This window comes from Scyliorhinus torazame, chromosome 9 (assembly GCF_047496885.1).
Source record: "Scyliorhinus torazame isolate Kashiwa2021f chromosome 9, sScyTor2.1, whole genome shotgun sequence".
Classification (NCBI taxonomy): Eukaryota; Metazoa; Chordata; class Chondrichthyes; order Carcharhiniformes; family Scyliorhinidae; genus Scyliorhinus; species Scyliorhinus torazame.
The window spans coordinates 230,665,532-230,685,569 of record NC_092715.1 but is presented as its reverse complement, the minus strand read 5'-3'; the positions used below and the strand labels follow the sequence as shown (position 1 = coordinate 230,685,569).

At 44.2% G+C, this 20,038-nt stretch overlaps 1 protein-coding gene across 11 annotated transcripts in view; it reads right to left on the bottom strand.

The window, feature by feature from the left end:
- Positions 1–20,038, bottom strand: part of LOC140429759 (nuclear factor 1 B-type-like) — a 967,235-nt gene that overhangs the window by 175,380 nt on the left and 771,817 nt on the right. For all 11 annotated transcript variants that reach the window (XM_072517155.1, XM_072517149.1, XM_072517147.1 and 8 more), the window contains 2 exons: positions 5,308–5,422; positions 2,971–3,086 (listed from right to left, as the gene is read on the bottom strand). In XM_072517155.1, the coding sequence (XP_072373256.1) occupies positions 2,971–3,086; positions 5,308–5,422 (231 nt within the window). The remainder of the gene's footprint in view (positions 1–2,970; positions 3,087–5,307; positions 5,423–20,038) is intronic.

Below are 20,038 nucleotides of genomic sequence, written 5' to 3'. Positions count from 1 at the left end.
TGGTGACAACTGTAGTGACAGTCAGGGTGTATATATCAGTCAGCACCTTCTACACGTGGATCAGAGCTAGCCTGGTCTGGTAAGTTAGAGTTAGTACACTTAGAGTAGTATAGTGTCAACCCACAGCCAGCTGTGTGCATTGTTACAGAAGTTCAATAAATCGTATTGAATCAACGCCTACGTTTGGTGTGTGCTTTACCGTTCACCTGCATCCTGTTGCAGTCCGTGTTACCCCAGGGTGAATAACACGACACAATGATTTATAATTGATTGCATTCTGGGACTACCTGAACTGCACGCCATCTGGAGAAGTGTGGAATCACTGACAACACAAATACAGACTCCAGAATTTGCTGACATTTTCAGGAAAATAATGGTGGAAAACACTGACAGTTTAGCTGTCATTAATATTGCAAAATGTGGGCCATACACACTCCATGCAGCAATAACAAATTGCACATTTTTATCCTCGTTTACTTGAAATGCCATAAAATGTGTTGTGTAGTAGGACCATGTAAGTAGAAAAATCTCCAAAGTGAGCAAAAGAAATCCCATTCATAAATTGTTTGTACTAACCAGTTCCTTGAACATGCATAGGCAATGGATTAGCTACTGAAATAACTAACTTTATTCTTGTGCCCAGTATGTGCTTCATATTGTAGTACAGATATGAACAACATTTTGCACGCATATTAAAATTGTTGCCACGGCACTGAAATGACCTTTGCCAAAATTACAAATGATATCCTATCTGACTGTGACTCTGGTAAACTATGCGTGATCATCTTTTTTGACCTGCCAATGCAGAATAATAAAAGCAAACACTGAACAAAGTTGACCACACCATGCTCCTCCAACATTATGCCCAGCTGGCTGGAACACACCTGGTTCCATTACCAACACAATACCTCAGTTGGCCAGGTGTCAAGTTGTGATTGATAATGCTTCTGTGAAGGACTTTATGACAGTTTATTTTGCTGAAGGCGCTAAATGTTGTAATGCAGAAGCTTGTTGCTCTGAAATGTATGTCACGACACTGAACATTTCAGAGTTATTGTTACAATTTTTATAATATCACAATGAAATTCCTTTACATCAGAAGGAAACATTTTTCATAATCGCCTCAAAACGGCAGGAGTCAAGGACAATGGCCAATATTCAGGATGGAATTCTCCCATTTTGTGACCAAGTGCCGTGGCAGGACTGGGAACTTGGAGTGTCCTCCGCTGTGGCAGCCAATGGGAAAAACATGCCCAAATCTTCTGGCGCCAACCTCATTAATTATGGACATGGGTGCTTTATGCCAGGGCAGGCCTGGATGGTGTGTGGTCCGCCACTGTGTCCAGGTGCCATATTGAAAAGGCACCGAACATCACTGCCCATTATTGAAGAATGATTTTTTTTTTAAATTAAAGTACCCAATTGATTTTTTTTTCCAATTAAGGGACAATTTAGCATGGCCAATTCACCTACCCTGCACATCTTTGGGTTGTGGGGTTGAGACTCACGCAGACACTGGGAGAATGTGCAAACTCCACACGGACAGTGTCGGGATAGAACCCGGGTCCTTTTCGCCGTGAACTATTGAAGAATGAAGATAGATCTCCAGAACATTCGGAGGCTGGACGATACACCCCTTCCATGATACCTAACCTGGAAATCCACCTGCAGATGCTCCCCCAACCCACTTCTATGGTGTTCCAGGGTTGAGGGCTACCTCCATCCTGAACTTCAGAGGCAGCCCCAGGCATTATTCAGGTGAGTCCCGACATCCAAACGTGTTTCACGCTGGTGTGTTTTCCCACCACCGGCAATGAGAATCTGACGTGTACAGTCAGATCTTAATCTGCATTCCATTATGGGGATGCAAATGAGGTTCACACCAGGCTCTGATGGGTTTTCCGACCTGCCATATGGGACACCAGTAGAAGATTCTGCTGCACATTTATGGCAGCGTGATATGAATTTTTGTCCTCTGCTGTATTCCACCCCTCACCCCCCCCCCCCTCTCAATGGAGGTTGGAGATGGGGTGGTGGTTTGTAAGGGTGGAAGTGTCAGGTCATGGGTTGATATTTTGAGGAGAGGGTGATGAGGACAGATTTGAAGGGGGTCAGCGTGGAATAGTACTTCAAGATAGATAACTGTAATAATATCAGCTAACATGGAAGCCAGGAAGTGAAGGTGGGTGGCCAGGCAGTTTCGTGGAAATAGAGTCAAGGGAGCAGTCTCATGGACAAGATCAGGAGGGCATGGACAAAAATAACAAAGAAAGTAGAGAAAGATGCAATTTCAGGGATGGGCAGGTTTGGTCTGATGGGCTAGGTGAAGAGACAGATGTAGTCGAGGCTGCTGTTTGCATGGGGTGGGATTCACCGGCCTCCCAGCTGGTGGCGTGCCATTCGCTGACAGCGGGATTTTTGGCTCCCGATGCTATCAATGGGAATTCCCATTGTAGCCACCCCACACTGCCGGGAAACCCGTGTGTAGCAGGGTGCAGCTGGTGGCGGAATCCCACCGCCAGAGAATAGCCAGAGAATTCCAGCCACGGTTTCAATCTCAATGACAGAGAAACAAACAAGCTCCTCAAGCCTCTTGTTGGAGGTGAGGGTGGAGGAGATAAGATAATGAACAGCGCATAATGGATCCCATTTTTCAAAGGAGAGAAAATCCATTTTGAAGGCAGAGGTGCCACATACTGTCATGTTTTGTGATTTCCACTCTACTCCCAGCACATGCCAACAATTTCATAAAATGCAGCAATAACCTAATCCATCATGTCCACAATCTATAATATATCTTCCAACAGGTTTGAATCCAGATCCGGAATTGATCGCCACATTGGGTTCCTGACCCCCAAATGAAAATTTAGCTCGTTATGTTTAATCTCATTCTATGTCATGTATTTGTGGAGATATCTTAGTAATTAGCATGATATATTAAACTTCAGCAAGCTCACTCGAAGAACTAACCTTGATCTCTTTCATGCCATGTCCGGCTGACACTGGTTGGTGAGCTGGGAGAAGGATAGAATTCTGTTGGACTGGTATCTATGCTCTCATCAATGGGGATCGTCTTAGGCCGTTTGCTAGCAAATAAATACACAAATCAGTTAAAGGTTTGGAGCTAAACTTATCAATCTTCTCAGAATGATTTTAGTGCATTTTCCAAAATTTATGCTTGATCAAACCCAGATTCTCAACACAATTATAGTTACTGCATAGTTCCCTAAAGGGAATGAGAATTCCACTGGGTTGTCACAACATTATAAAGGAAGACATCTGCATTTTCACTGGTGTGTCTCCGTCATTGTTTGCTCCGACATTTTATGTTCTCGAACAGCTACTTCAAGGTAGTCTGAAAACAGATAGTTTGTAGAATTCCCCCTGTTGTGACCCCCATGAAATTTCTGTCTAGCGACAATTAGCTGTTTCCATTCATAATGTTGGTGTAGCAGAACTTCATGATGTCACAGCAGGAGAGGTTTCTCTCAAAATGTCTGCTGCTATTTACAATTTTAAAGTATAAAAAGTTGTAACATGTGGTAACATAGAGGCATTCCAGTTGTCCGTCAGGCATCACTCCGTTACAAGGAATTAAGTTTGTGACAATGTAATTCTCATGAACGACAAAAACTAATTTACAAAACAAAAACTCACTGATAGATGCTTATATTATCCTGAGATGCCTCTCTCCATAGTTACACACAAGTGTACAATATAACAAGAAGTAAAATGGAGTTTTTCGATTGTTTTTTTTACTAAAAGGGGTTCATGCAGTTTAAATAATCAAACTTGTTTCTCTCCCAGGTTAAACTCACAGCTGGTTTGTATGTTCAATCAGGTTTAACTACATTTCAGCATATCAAATGTTCCACAATATCAAATGTTACATTTGTAAACAATTACATTTGAAGAACAGATTTGGTTGTGGTTAAAAATTGAAAATGTGATACATTTTCTTTCCAGGTGATGTTTGAAAAGTGATCCATTTTATGACTCAGTTTGCAATGTCTACATTTTTGCCTCTTGAAGCATAAAGCCTCAATTGTGCAATCTGAATTTTACAAAATAGTTTGATCTTAAATATCGCTTTGATTTCACAGTACTGTAATAACCCGGCAGCATATCTACAAATCTGCTCTCTTGCATCAAGATTTATTTACAACACTGTAAACTCCACCAGCGGAATTCTCCGTCGACGGGATTCTCGGTCCGCTAGCAGTGCACCCATGCCCGCGGTTTTCCCGACGGAGTGAGAGGCCACAATGGGAAACCCCATTGGCTGGCTGCGTGAACGGAGAATCCCGCTGCCGGCGGGGCGCGCCATACCGGAAAACACGGCTGGTGGACCGGAGGATTCTGCCCATCATTTATATCTTGACGTAATTCTGCTGGCATCAGGTACACGCTGCTCAGGGACTGCAACGTTTTTGTTCAAAAAACAAAGTTGATGGGTCCTCTCTGAGCTCTAAACTTCAAATTAGCAGTGATGGAGGGTCATCTCCTTTCAGGTAGGATACAGCTATATTTTAACCAGCAGTATTACATGGACAGGAAAAGTACGGTATGTGTCATGAGAGTGTCCCTTTAAGAAATGTGTGTTTATCAAATGGCTTCAGTGATGTCATTGTGTGGGTGGAGCTGGGCTGTGGCTCTGGGTTTTTACTTTTGTTTTGAGCTGGGAGCTGGCTGTGGCTCTGAGTTTTACTTTCGGTTTACACAGTTGGAAGCTGGATTCAGACAAAGAAGGCTTCTCTTCCCTCTGTGCATGTTAAAAGGTGTCCAGATCACTTGATAAAGTAAAAGTGATAACTGTTTTCTGGAAAGAATTCAAACCTACTGTTTTGGTAAAAGAGTTTTTATGGCTTATTGGATGTTGTTATCAAATTAAAAAGGGAAGTTATTAAGGGTGTTATATATATAGAGAGAGAGAGAACTGTAGCTGTGTGGGGTATTCATGTTTGTAGTTGATAAAGATGCTTACTGTGTGTGTTTATAGAAATGTTAACTGAATTCATAGAATAAACTTTGTTTTTGATTAAAAGTGCTTAAGGCCTCTGTTGAATAACACCTGAAAGGTAGGCCCTTATGCTCCTCATAACCAAAATCTATAAACAGTTGTGGGTCAGGTGAACTCCATGATAAACTTTGGAGTTTTCTACACCCTGGCCCATAACATATGACCAAAATATTCCAACTTAATTTTTCTTCCAAGAACAATAGCCAAATGACAGAAAAGAGATCAACATACACAATATTAGCTTTTTCTCAAGCCACTAACTACATCATTAAAATCAAAGGAATTACCTGCCCGGTGGAGAAGACAATGACCTCTGGAGCCCAGAGTTGATGTCATGGTAGAATGGCTGGCTTTGAATTTCTGCAAGGTTGTAACTAATCCCACTTCCTTGGGTTATAGCCACTGAAAGTGAAAAATAATTGTGAATTTTCATGACAACCTACATTTTATGCTTGTGCTGCTTGTTAAGACTACACAAATGTTAAACTACAATCATTAAATTATGTTGACTTCTTTTCAACAATGCAATTTAATAATTAAAATAATGTAAAATCATGTAAAATAATCTATAAACATTTCTGGAAAATCAGCATAAATTTGTTGATCGGAACATAGGAGCACGAGGCCGTTTCATCCACTGAGCCTGTTCCATCATTCAATACGATCATGGTTAATCATCCATTCCACTTCAATGCTTTTTTCCCATGCAATTTTTATATCATTCATATTTAGAAATCTGTCAATCTTGAATCTAAACATATTCAATGACTGAGCTTAAATGTGGCCCCTGGTTCCATACTCCCCAACCAGGGGCAACGCCTTACCTGCATCTACCCTGTCTATTCCTTTTACCTATTTTGTAGGTTTCAATGAGATCACCTTTCATTCTTCGAAACTCTAGAAGATATGGGAGAGGGTCGAACCGAGAAGTGATGGGGTTGTCTGTGTGGGGGTGTCTCATGCAAGGCTAGGTCTTGGTGTTTACATAGTTACTCTGGAGTTAGTAGCGATTTATTTTCCGTCCAACTCTTTTAAGAGTAACTATCAGGGTAAAATTGACAAAACCATCCGAAGTTAGCGATTCAAATGGCTTATATCGGATGGTTCGCAGCCCAGCACAATTGTCCTGAGGACTTCTGGTGGCGTAATGTAGGGGGGAAGACATGCAAGAGGTGGCTCCAGCTAGAGTACTGCACTTTTTGCCTTTTCTCTCAGATTGAGGGGGTATTTTCTTTTTAAATTCCATATAATTAATGCGATATGGATCCTATATGAGTGAAATGCCCAGAAAAGTCAAGGGAAAGAAGGTGGACATTAGAGATATGTCGATGGGACGGGGAGCTTCTCAGGGCTCATGGGCAGATAAAATGGCAGAGGCAGCCTCTGGTGCTGTGAGGCAGCAGTGCTAACCATTGTGCCACCCAATTGTGCAAAGAAAATTAGGTGGAATAAATAAAGAGGGAAAGAAAAACTGATTCCAAAAGCTAAAAATTGGTCAAAATCTCAGAACTTCCTCCCTAACAGTACTGCGGGTGTGCCTACCCCACATGGCCTTCAGCGGTTCAAGAAGGCAGCTTACTATCACCATCTCAGGGGCAATTATGGATGGCTCATAAATGCTGTCCTTGCAAGTGGCATTCATCTCATGAGCAAAACAAAATAGATTGACAGTGATAGTAAATGGAATAATAACATGTTCAAAATATATTTAAAAAACAAATAATAATTATTTTAAAAGTTGGGACCATTGAAGCTAAAAAGAACTCTGATGGAGTCTGAGCCCTTGAAGTATCATGGCAGAAAAATGAGCCATTTGGCCTATCAAGTCCATGTTAGCTCTCCGCAGAGCGACCTCATCAGTCCAATTCCCCATAGCCTTGACACTTTATTTTCTTCAAATGTCCATCCAATTCCCATCCTTCTTTGCAGCGAGTTCCACGTCATTACCACTTGTTGCATAAAAATATTCATGTCCCTTCCTATATCTCTTAGTCCTTGTGCCATAGCAAATGGGAACAGCTTTCCTTTTCCGAACTTATCCAAACTTTATACCTTGATTTTCTTTGCTCCATGGAAAATAACACTAGTTTCTCCAACATAACTGTGTAGCTAAATTCCCTCATCCCGGGAACCATTCTGGCAAATCTCTTCTGCACCCTGGAAAGACCTTCATGCTAAAATAAAAGGCTGGATTCTCCGATTGCCGACAGCGAAATTGGGTTCGGCGATTGGCCGGAGATTCCATTTTTATGGCGAAATCGGGGGCAACGCCATTTTCCGGCTGTACTGTCCCCTCAAAAATGGCATAATCGCTGAGTACGCCGCTGGGATGACTTCAGGACATCACCTGAGGCCCTCCCCTGATGCTCCACCCCCGATGGGCTGACTTCCCGACGGCATCGGTCGCGTGTGCTCTCAGGTTTAGGGGACCTCACGTAACGGCTGTGCACTGTGTCTAGCGCTGCCACAGTCGGAGAGGGGGGGCAGCCGTTCCGCTGGCCGGGGTGGATTCGGAGGGGGCTGGGCTGGGGGGACTGGTGAGGGGTGGTGAGGGGCGTTACAGGGGGGCACTATCTGGCAGGCCAGGTCTGCATGCGGCCGGCGCCATGTTGTATGGCGCGGCAGCCGGCGCCATGTTGTATGGCGCGGCAGCCGCAGGTCGCCGTCGTGTGCATGTGCGGCCACGTGCTTGCCAATTCTCCATTCGTATCTGCAGGTGAAACCGGGCGCTTTACGTGGCGCGGCTGCTAGCCCCCCCCACCGGGCAGAGCATCGGCACGGGGGTGCCGCAGTCTTTTTGGTCGTAAGACTAGACACATACTCTGGACACAGAGCCTCAAAATCGGAGAATCCAGCCCATAGTGAACCTGAGCTGGATGCAAAAACCTCATTGTGGCCTAATAATAGCTTTCTGAAAGTTCAGCATAACTCCATGCTTTTGAACGCAACATCACTATTTATGAAGTCCATGTAGAATCATAGAATCCTTACAGTGCAGAAGGAGACCATTCAGCCCATCGAGTCTGCACCAACCCTCTGAACAAGCACCTACCAAGGTCCACTCCTCAATCCATTAAATCCCAGTAAACCCATTATCCCACCTAACCTTTTGGAATTTAGCATGGCCAATCCACCTAACCTGCACATCTTTGCACATCTGTGCCAAAGGCATTGATAAATGCTCTCTCAATATCTCATGTCACTGTTGTGCATTCATGATTTTTCGAGTGTTTCCTCACTAGCAGCCTTGCAGTAGAATAGAGGCACTTCAAGATGTGACATCATCGGCTGTTTGTGTGGGTAACTTGACAGTCCAAAATAGCAGCCTGTAGTGCTAACATCTTCTAAATTAATGCTTTTCTTTTGTTTGAACCTCTGAGGCCTGCCGGCTTCATTTTAAAACCACCACATAAAAACTGGCGACGAGGTGGACAAATACCGTTTGTAGGCGCCTGAAATAGAAGTGGAATAGCATATGTAGGCACCTGATAAGAAAAATGAATATTTAAAATCATCGGTACATGAAAGCTGGCAACGGTGGGGCCAAACAAAGGTTTCCGTCGCCGGAGGGACCGAAACAACATCGAGTAATCTGATGAACACAACTTTGGAAAGAAGTTTGCCAAGTGTTCTGTCTCAAACGATCCGTAATAGTATCAGGAGTACTGTGAGCAACACATACCCTGCAACAACAAACTTAGAGCTAGGGGCGTTCTGAAACATGAACGGAAAACAGGCTGAGCTCAGGTTTGCCTCGTTTTGGGGGGAAAGGAAGCAAGGTGGTGCTAGAAATTTGTGGCACATTCACTTCCATAGTGAAAAATAGCGGGAGTGTTTGGTGCCTTGGGACCATTTGATGAGAATACTGAGCGATGGAGCTCATATGCAGAGAAGTGTGACTTATTTGTTGATGTGAACAAGATAGCAGTCCCAACATTCCTGACCATTTAACCTCCTGAGGAGTCTGGTACAACCTGAAATGTCAGGCACGAAAGCCTATGAAGAAAGAGGAAATAATACAGGGCCACTATTCACCAAAACCTTTAGTCATCGAGGAAAGATTAAGGTTTCATAACCACAAGGGCTGCAAGGTGGCGCAGTGGTTAGCACTGCTGCCTCATGGCGTCAAGGACCCGGGTTCGATCCCGGGTCACTGTCCGTGTGGAGTTTGCACATTCTCCCTGTGTCTCCGTGGGTCTCATCCCCACAAACCCAAAGATGTGCAGGTAGGTGGATTGGCCACGCTAAATTGCCCCTTGATTGGTAAAACAAATTGGGTACTCTAAAATTTTTTAAATAAAAAAATAAGCACAACCAAGAAGAAGGTGAATAGATTGGAAAGTTTGCAACAAATTCGGGGATGTGTTAAATGATACCAGCAGGGATACATTAGTCAGCGGTTTCAGGAGCGAAGCTCTTCAAAATCGGTCGTTAACCGAAAGCAACCTGACCTTAATGAAAGCTTTTGAAGTTGTTCTATCCATGGAATTAGCAGCCAAAGAAGTTCAGCAGTTGAGTTCAAGCACAAGAATTCACAAGATGTTGACTGAACCTCAAATGCAAACATAGACTCGCACTTGCTATAGGTGTACAAAAACCGGACACTCAGTAGCAGATTGTTGGTGCAATCAAAAATTGTGTGTTGTACAGAAACTGTGGCAGCAAGGGCCACATTGCATACACTTGTTGGAAAAAGAAACAAGCTTTAGGCAAAAGTTGCAAAAAGCAAGAGCAGAATAAATAAAATGTGAAACGGGATAAAGGAGAAAGCATCCACGTGGTACAAAAAGGACGTGAGAAGAAACTCAATTCACAGATGAAGATGAGCTGTCATTAAAGGCATTGGCTATTGCTGGTGAAACAAACCGTTACTGGGCCAGTCCATTACTGGTTTGGTTTGATTTATTGTCATGTGTACCGAGGCACAGTGAAAAGTATTTTTCTGCAAACAGCTCAACAGATCATTAAAGGACATGTAAAGGAAATTAAAATAAAAAGAAATACGTAATAGGGCAACACAAGGTACACAATGTAATTACATAAACACCGGCATCGGGTGAAGCATACAGAGGTGTAGTGTTATCAGGTCAGTCCATAAAAGGAGTCTGGTAACAGCGGGAAGAAGCTTTTTTGAGTCTGATCGTGTGTGTTTTCAGACTTCTGCATCTCCTGCCCAATGGAAGAAGTTGGAAGAGTGAGTAAGCTGGGTGGGAGGGGTCTTTGATTATGCTGCCCACTTTCCCCAGGCAGCAGGAGGTGTAGATGGAGTCTATGGATGGGAGGCAGGTTCGTATGATGGACTGGGCTGTGTTCACAACTCTCTGAAGTTTTTTGTGGTCTTGGGTCGAGCAGTTGCCATACCAGGCTGTGATGCAGCCAGATAGGATGCTTTCTATGGTGCATCTGTAAAAGTTGGTAAGAGTTAATGTGGACATGCTGAATTTCCTTAGTTTCCTGAGGAACTATAGGTGCTGCTGTGCTTTCTTGGAGGTAGCATCGACGTGGGTGGACCAGGACATATATTTGGTGATGTGCACCCCTAGGAATTTGAAGCTGCTAACCATCTCCACGTGGGCCCCGTTGATGCTGACAGGGGTCTGTACAGTATTTTGCTTCTTGAACTCAATGACCAGCTCTTTAGTTTTGCTGGCATTGAGGGATAGATTGTTGTCGCTGCACCACTCCACTAGGTTCTATATCTCCCAACTGTATTCTGACTCGTTCTTATTCGACATCCGGCCCACTATGGTCGTATCGTCAGCAAACTTGTAGATGGAGTTGGAACCAAATTTTGCGGCCATGTGTGCACAGGGAGTAGAGTAGGGGGCTGAATCCGCAGCCTTTTGGGGTCCCGGTATTGAGGACTATTGTGGAGGAGATGTTGTTGTTTATTCTTACTGATTGTGGTTTGTGGGTCAGAAAGTCAAGGATCCAGTTGCAGAGTGGGGAGCCAAGTCCTAGGTTTTGGAGCTTTGATATGAGCTTGGCTGGGATGAAAGTGTTGAAGGCGAAGCTGTCGTCAATAGATAGGGGTCTGATGTAAGAGTCCTTGTTGTTGTCGAGATGCTCTAGGGATGAATGTAGAGCCATGGAGATGGTGCCTGCTGTGGACTGGTTGCGTTGGTATGCGAATTGCAGTGGATCCAGGCATTCTGGGAGTATGGAGTTGATGCGCTTCATGACCAATCTCTCGAAGCACTTCATTACGACTGATGTCAGGGCCACCAGACGGTAGTCATTGAGGCACGTTGCCTGATTCTTCTTTGGCACTGTTATGATGATGGTCTTCTTGAAGCAGGTTGGGACCTCGGAGCGGAGTAGGGCAGATAAAGATGTCCGCGAACACATCTGCTAGCTGGTCCGCGCAGGCTCTGAGTGCATGACCAGGGATCCCGTCCGGACCTGTCACCTTCCATGGGTTCACTTTCAGGAAAGACGATCTGACTTCGGAAGCTGTGATGGTGGGTATGGGTGTGTTATGGGCTGCTGGGGCACTCAACACCGGATCACTGGATTCCTGCTTGAACCAAGCATAGAATGCTTAGAGTTCATCGGGCAAGTGTGACCTGCTGCTGGAGATACTGCTCGCCTTCGCTTTGCAGCCCATTAGGTTTAGGCCTTGCTACAACCGCCGAGAGTCTATAATGCTAGTCTGTGACTCTAGCTTAGTCTGATATTCTCTCGTGGAATCTCGGATGTCTTTCCAGAGGTCATACCTGGATTTCTTGTATAGGTCAGGGTCGTCTTACTTGAACGCCTTACTTGAATGCCTCAGACCTATCCTTCAGTAGGGCGTCAATCTTGCAATTGAGCCATGGTTTCCGGTTGGGAAAGTATGTACTGCTTTCTTTAGCACGCAGTTGTTCACACATTTGCTGATGAAGTCTGTGACGGTGGTGGTATACTCATTTAAGTTGGTCACTGAGTTTTTAAATATTGGCCAGTCCACTGTCTCTAAGCAGTCATGTAAGAGCTCTTCTGTTTCCTCGGACCAGCACTGCACGACCTTCTTAGCTGGATTCTCCCACTTGAGCTTCTGCTTATGGTCAGATTTTCCAAAGTGTGGTCAGGGGATGGAACGGTGGGTGCCCTTGATTTTTGAGTAGCAGTGGTAAAGACTGTTGATCAGTCGGTGAAGTTGGATGTGGAGACTGGGGCAGCCATCTCATTGGTACCAGAATCTGTTCTTCAAAAAAAGCTCCGATATATTGCTCTGAAGATGGTGTTAAAAACCTCTCCTGGAGGAGTGGTTGCGTTGAGGGGCAGTATTGACGTAAAAGTACAATTAAATGTATAGATGGCAGATTTGTCCTCGCACATAGTCAAAGGAAATTGTCCAGCACGAATGGGAAGAGTTTGGCTGGAAAAGATCAGATTAAACTGGGCTGAGGTAAATCTCATGACAGATTCCAAATCTGGTCCATCCAAAATCTTACTACTGGCCAGCGCCATATGCAATCAGATCCAAGGTAGAGGAAGAATTAGAATGACTGGTCAAAATGGGAGTCCTTGAACCCATTAATATGAGTGATTGGGCCACGCCGATTTTACCCATGATGAAAAAAACAGGATTCCATCAATGGTAGTGAAAAGGTTGCAGATGTGGGCATTGCTTTTGTCGGCAGACAGACATGATCAAAAATTGTCAGTCAAACCTTTATGGGAACACAGGTGGACTTTCCCAACTACTTTTACCAAATAGTTTGTCGATAATGAGTCAGTGTGGGAACATTTCCTACTTTGAGCAAGTGGACAACACTCCTGTAGCCACAGGACAAGTTGACAGAAATGATCCAGTGCTGTGAGGTCACGGGCACGGTGCTTCGAGGAAAGACATCAGGAGCAAACCCCGGCTTATAGCCAAATTCCGCTCGAAGACTTGAATTATGTGTACAGGCATGTTGTTTCCCCTGGAGAAGGAGAGTCATCATTCCATCATTATTAAGAAAATGTGTACGAAATCGATTACATGAAGGCCACTGTGGTATTGAAAGGATGATGGAGATGGCCAGAAGTGGTGGCCAGGGCTAGATAACGAAACCAAAGAGAATTCAGGAATGTGTTGTTTTAGAGCAAAAATCTGCAGAATCCGCCGCCATTAGCCCCGTTATACCCCTGGGAATGTCCAGAAGAGGCCTGGCAATTGGTTCATATTGATTATGCTGGACTGTTTGAAGGGCGCATGTTTCTCATTCAAGAAGCCTTCACGAAGACAACATCAGCAGAGAAAACAATCGGGAGATAGGGGGCTGGATTCTCCGATTTTGAGGCTATGTCCGGAGGACCTGTGGCGCTTTACATGGAAAAAGTCGGCGAGGCCCTAGCACCGGCCTACATTGGTCGCGCTGTACAACATGGCACTGGCCACACGCGGATCCAAATTGCCTGGTAGTGCCCCCCGGACACCCCCTCGCCACCCCCCACCAGTCTCCCCAGCCCTCACCAAACCCCCCCCCCCCGGCTAGCAGCATGGCTCCCGCCCGACTGTGGTTGCGCTGGACAGTCCGCAGCCGCCACGCCGGGTTGCCGACCGCTGAGACCACACGTGCCCCATGTGGTCTGGAACTTGGCCGATCGGGGGCAGAGCATCGGGTTAGGGCTTTCAGGTAACGTCCTCCTCGATGATGCTGTTTTGGAGGGGGCGGAGCTTCTGAAAACAGGTGCTGCCCCCTATTCGGTCGTAAAAGGGGATTCTCTGCCCGATTGCCAATTACGAAATCGGTGTCAGCAAGCGGAGAATCCCGCCTGGGGTGAAATCCTCAACTGATTTGGTTACCCTAAACAACTCATGAGTAATAATGGACCGCAGTTCATTTCACAAGAGTTTGTACACTACTTGAATGAGAATGGAATTCAACACATCAGATCTGTCCCTTATCATCTTGCCACAAATGGGCTGGCAGGACGTTTTGTACAGACGATGAAACATTAATTGAAGGTAACTAGAGAACAAGGTTCATTGTCTAAATACTTGAGCCAATTCCTGCTCACAAACAGGAATACTGCAGCAAGTACTAAAAGGCAGACGTCTGAGGTTCACCAATAACCACACAGAGAACGACAGCCTCCAAAGCATCTAACATATTGATTGTTGTTGATTGATTGTTAATGTTATACTGTTTATTGGGTCAGGGACCTTTCATTTAAAGGGAGATAAAATTGGTATGTCGTCATGGTATTTCTACTCTTTCCTCACTAGCAGCCTTGCAGTGGAACAGAGGCACGTCAAGAAGCCGATCACGTGACATTATTGGCTGTTTGCAGTGTAACATAGCAGCCAGCAGTGTTAACATCGTCGAACAAAGCTTTTTGTTTTGTTGAATCTCTGAGGCCTGCAGACTTCATACTAAAACCACCACAGTCACCATCTGTGCACATGGACCATCCGGATTCTTCTGACCGTGTACACTAGAACTGTGTCATGAAGTATATCTTGCCTCACCCTCGACCATCTGGCAAAATGCATCTCCTGCACTTTTCTGTATTCAATTTCATCTCACGGCATGAAGGAACAATGAACATGTCAGATGATTAATTTGTCTAGTTTTCAGGTACAGAGGAGTGGGGGGGAAAGCAATAAGAAAGAGGTAATGATATTAAATGGGATCAATACAGACAAAGAAATAGTACTTAAGAATTTGTTGAAAGTAGAAAAAGTGTGGCCTGTGCTGACATACTTCCGTGAATGCTGAAGGTAACAGCATATAGAAACATAGAAAATGGGAGCAGGATGAGGCCATTCGGCTCTTCAAGTCTGTTCCATCATTCATTATGATTGTGACTGATCATCCAACTCAGTAATCTGTCCCTGCTTTCCACCCATATCCTTTGGTCCCTTTCGCCCCAAGAGCTATATCTAAATCCTTCTTGAAAACATACAATATTTTGGCCTCAGTTGCTTTCTGTGGTCAAGAATTCCACAGGCTGACCACTCTCTGGGTAAAGAAATTCCTCTTCATCTCAGTCCTAAATAGTTTACCCCACATCCTCAGGCTGTGACCCCTGGTTCTGGACTCCCTCGCCATCGAGAACATCCTTCTTGCATCGAACCTGTCTAGTCCTGTTAGAATCTTATCGTTTTCTATGAGATCCTTCCTCATTCTTCTAAACTCCCGCGAAGATATTCTGACCACAATGCTTTGTATTTAGAATTGTAGCAGAGGGCTGCAAGGCTGACAGGATAACACCTCTGTTCTAAAATGGAGAAATTGATAACTATGTAAGTATTAACTTGTCAGCCTAACATTGGCATTGGATATACTCCTAGAGATTATAATAAATGGTTAAAATAGTATTTGCTCAGAAATTCTTTGGTTAACAAATTAAAGGAATGTGGCAGCGTGGACAGGAAGTTAATTAAAAGATAGAAAACAGAGAGAAATGTTTTTGTACTGAAGTGATCAATAATGAAACCATTGTTCTTCATAGTGGGCGGGATATTATGCCCGTTCCCGCAAGCAGGGTCATCCAGTCCCACCGACGATGGGTCTCTGTCACAGGTTCCCCAGCGGCGGAGGGTGGGAAGAAGGGGAAACCCCATTGACAGTGGCAGGACCAGAAAATCCCACCACAGGCAAAATGGCAGCGCCTCCACTAAACACACTGTGGGCAGGAGTGGGGTTGGAGAAATCCCACCCAGTATAGACAAATGATCTGCACTTAGGGCATGGAGGCACAATATTGTATCAAAAATTGAAAATGGCACGTTAACAGACTGTGGTTAAGTATATGAAAGATCATCTGCAAATTCATCAGGACATAAGGAAGTTAATAGATTGGCTAACTAAATGTCAGGTGAAATTCAATGCAGCGCATGGCATGAAGCCAATGAGAAGCTATGAGAAACCAGAGGAGCGTGAGGGGCCAGAAGAGTATGGAGCTTAACTTCAATAGAATTCAGGTTGAAAGGATGCCAACATTAATGTATAGTTGGACACAATTATTCTTCTATAATTAACATTTGTGTACAGTGGATTTGACTGTTGACAGAGTTTGGTGCTAGTGGGAGCTCAGGCTGTCACTATATTTTTTAAGTTTGAGCTTGAAATGGCAATATATGTGATCTATGTGGAGTGAGATATGTGGACCACCAAGGATCCTCAGTGTGTCCGGAGGAAGAATATTCAGGATATGTGTTACAAAATTGAATCTCTGCAAAGGGTGTTGGAGCAGTAATTTGCCAGACTCCACACCAGATTTCTGGATCATACCCTCAAGAATATCCTCATCCAAGAGGCAGCAATGGACATTTTTGGACAGGGATACTGCAGAAGAAATGAATGGAACATAGGGACATATAAAACATAGGAACAGGAGGAGGCCATTCAGCCCCTCAAGCCTGTCCCGCCATTTAATGTGATCATGGCTGATCTGTGGCCTAACTCCATATACCTTCCTTGGGCCCATATCCTTTAATATCTTTGCTCAACAAAAATCTAAAACTATCTCAGGTTTAAAATTAACAATTGTTCTAGCTCCAACTGCTGTTTGTGGGAGAGAGTTCCAAATCTCTACTGCCCTTTGCTTGAAGAAGTGCTTCCTGAATGGTCTGGCTAGTTTTTGACTCTCCAATCAGTGGAAATAGTTTACCTTTATCGACTCTGTTTTTCTCTGTTAATATATTGAATACTTTGATCAGATCACCTCCTAACCTTCTAAATTCTCACGAAAACAGGCCTAATTTGTGTAATCTCTCCTCATAACTCAACCCTTGTAGTCCAGGTATAATGCTTGTAAACCTATGTTACACTCCCTCCAAGGCCAATATATCCTTCAAAGGTGTCATGCCCAGATCTGCTCGCAGTACTCCCAGTGGGGTCTAACCAGGGTTTTGTATAGCTGCAGCATAACTGCTCTGTCTTTATATTCCAATCCTTGAGATGTAAATGCTAGCATTCCATTAACTGTTTTGATTATTTTCTGCAAGTGTTCATGCACATAGGCACCAACGATATAGGTAACAAACGGGACAAGGTCCTACAAGCTGAATTTAGGGAGCTAGGAGTTAAACTAAAAAGTAGGACCTCAAAGGTAGTAATCCCAGGATTGCTACCAGTGCCACGAGCTAGTCAGAGTAGGAATGTCAGGCTAGAGAGGATGAATGGGTGGCTCGAGAGATGGTGCAAGAGGGAGGGATTCAAATTCCTGGGACATTGGAACCGGTTCTGGGGGAGGTGGGACCAGTACAAACCGGACGGTCTCCACCTGGGCAGGACTGGAACCGATGTCCTAGGGGGGGTGTTTGCAAGAGCTGTTGGGGAGAGTTTAAACTAATGTGGCAGGGGGATGGGAATCGATGCAGGAAGTTGGAAGGTAGTAAAACAAGGACAGAAATAAAAGGCAGTAAGGGGGAAAGTGTAAGGCAGAGAAGCCATAGTCAAAAATCAAAATGGGCGACAGTACTAGGTACAGTGACTGAGGGGCGCTCAGTGAATAGGACCAGGAATACTAAAAGAAATAAAACGGGAAGTGAAAACATTAATGGTAAGGGACGCAGCAGGTTGTTACATGACGATATGGGTTCAACGACAAGGAAAGTTAGGAGAAAGGTTAAGAGGAAATATAACTTAGGAGAGGTTACTGATCGAGGTGTTAAGATTCAGAACAGAGGTAAAAAAGCCAACATAAGTGTACGTTACCTGAATGCTCGTAGTATTCGGAATAAGGTAAATGAGTTGATGGCGCAAATCATCGTGAATGACTATGATTTAGTGGCCATTACTGAAACATGGTTAAAGGATGGTCACGACTGGGAGTTAAATATTCGAGGGTATCAAACTTTTCGGAAGGACAGAGTGGATGGTAAGGGAGGTGGTGTAGCTCTGTTATTTAAGGATGATATCCGGGCAACAGTAAGGGATGACATCGGTGCTATGGAGGATAAGGTTGAATCCATTTGGGTGGAAATCAGGAACAGTAAGGCGAAAAAGTCACTGATAGGAGTAATCTATAGGCCACCAAATAGTAACATTATGGTGGGGCAGGCAATAAACAAAGAAATAACAGATGCATGTAGAAATGGTACAGCAGTTATCATGGGGGATTTTAATCTACATGTTGATTGGTTTAACCTAATTTCTGCCTTTATGCAATCTAACACCTCAGAACTGCCACCCATGGGGTCGAAATACAACACCCATTACAGTTTTAGGTCCTTTTTCGTTCCTCAGTTCCACCAAAACGGTCTCCACTGGATGCTTTCTCCTTTTTAAATCTTCCCTCACCATGGAGGTGTTAGTATTTCTAATTAGTGAGACTAACCCACCCCCTTTGCCATCTTCCCTGTCACTCCTGTAAACTTTATAACCAGGTATATTTAGTTCCCAGTCTCGGCCATCCTGCAGCCATGTTTCTGTAATAGCTACTACATCATAATCTTCAATTTGAATTTACGCCTATCGCTCATCTAGTTTATTCCTCACACTCTGTGCATTGGTATGCAGAACTTTGGGTTATATCCCCTAACCTGTCCCTCAGCACAGATGCTTTATTCACTTGTTTATTATTTTTCTCTTCTGGTTTAACCAGTATCCTTCTAGTAGTTTTGCCATGAGCTTCAGTTCCTGAAGTTGGCTTCCTGACTATTTCTTTACTCTCTGCCCTGCAACTTGTTTTTGGAACTGTATTGATTCCCCCTGAGGCCTCCCCCTCCCCCATTTACTAATTTAAAGTCCTTGTGACCACCCTATTTATCTTTTCTGCTGGAACACTGATCCCAGATTGGTTCAGGAGGAGATCGTCAAATGGCATAGTTCCTTCCTGTCCCAAAGCTGATGCCTGTGTCCCATGAAATGGAACCCCTCTTTCCCACACCACTCCTTTAGCCACATGTTTACTTCCCTAATTTTCTCTTCCCTATGCCAATTTGCACGTGGCTCAGATAATAATCCAGAGATAATAACCCTTGAGGACCTGTCCTTTAATTTTTTTCCTCGTTCGTGGTATTCCCCAAACAGATCCTCTTTCCTAGTCTTGGCTATGGTGTTTGCGCTAATATGGGCCACAACAATTGGATCATCCTCCTCCCTCCCCAATATCCTTTCAAGCCAGTTAGAGTTACCTTGAAACCAAGTGGGCAACATACCATGGGGGACTCTCGGTCCTGCTTACAAAGGATGCTATCTGTTCCCCGAATTATAGAAACCCCTACAACTACCAAGGGGGCAATGTGTGTGAAGCCGCAGGACATTGCTAGGGTGTTAAATTAACACTTCCCATCTGTCTTCACTCAGGAGAACATAAGAACATAAGAACTAGGAGCAGGAGTAGGCCATCTGGCCCCTCGAGCCTGCTCCGCCATTCAATGAGATCTGGCTGATCTTTTGTGGACTCAGCTCCACTTTCCAGCCCGAACACCAAAACCCTTAATCCCTATATTCTTCAAAAAACGATCTATCTTTATCTTAAAAACATTTAATGAAGGAGCCTCAACTGCTTCACTGGGCAAGGAATTCCTTAGATTCACAACCCTTTGGGTGAAAAGTTCCTCTTAAGCTCAGTCCTAAATCTACTCCCCCTTATTTTGCGGCTATGCCCCCTAGTTCTGCTTTCACCCGCCAGTGGAAACAACCTGCCCGCATCTATCCTATCTATTCCCTTCATAATCTTATATGTTTCTATAAGATCCACCCTCATCCTTCTAAATTCCAACGAGTACAGTCCCAGTCTACTCAACCTCTCCTCGTAATACAACCCCTTCAGCTCTGAGATTAACCTAGTGGATCTCCTCTGCACACCCTCCAGCACCAGTACGTCCTTTCTCAAGTAAGGAGACTAAAACTGAATACAATATTCCAGGTGTGGCCAAACTAACACCTTATACAATTGTAGAATAACCTCCCGAGTCTTAAACTCCATCCCTCTAGCAATGAAGGACAACTCTCCATTTGCCTTCTTAATCACCTGTTGCACCTGTAAACCAACTTTTTGTGACTCATGCACTAGCACACCCAGATCTCTCTGCACAGCAGCATTTTTAAATATTTTATCATTTAAATAATAATCCCTTTTGCTGTTACT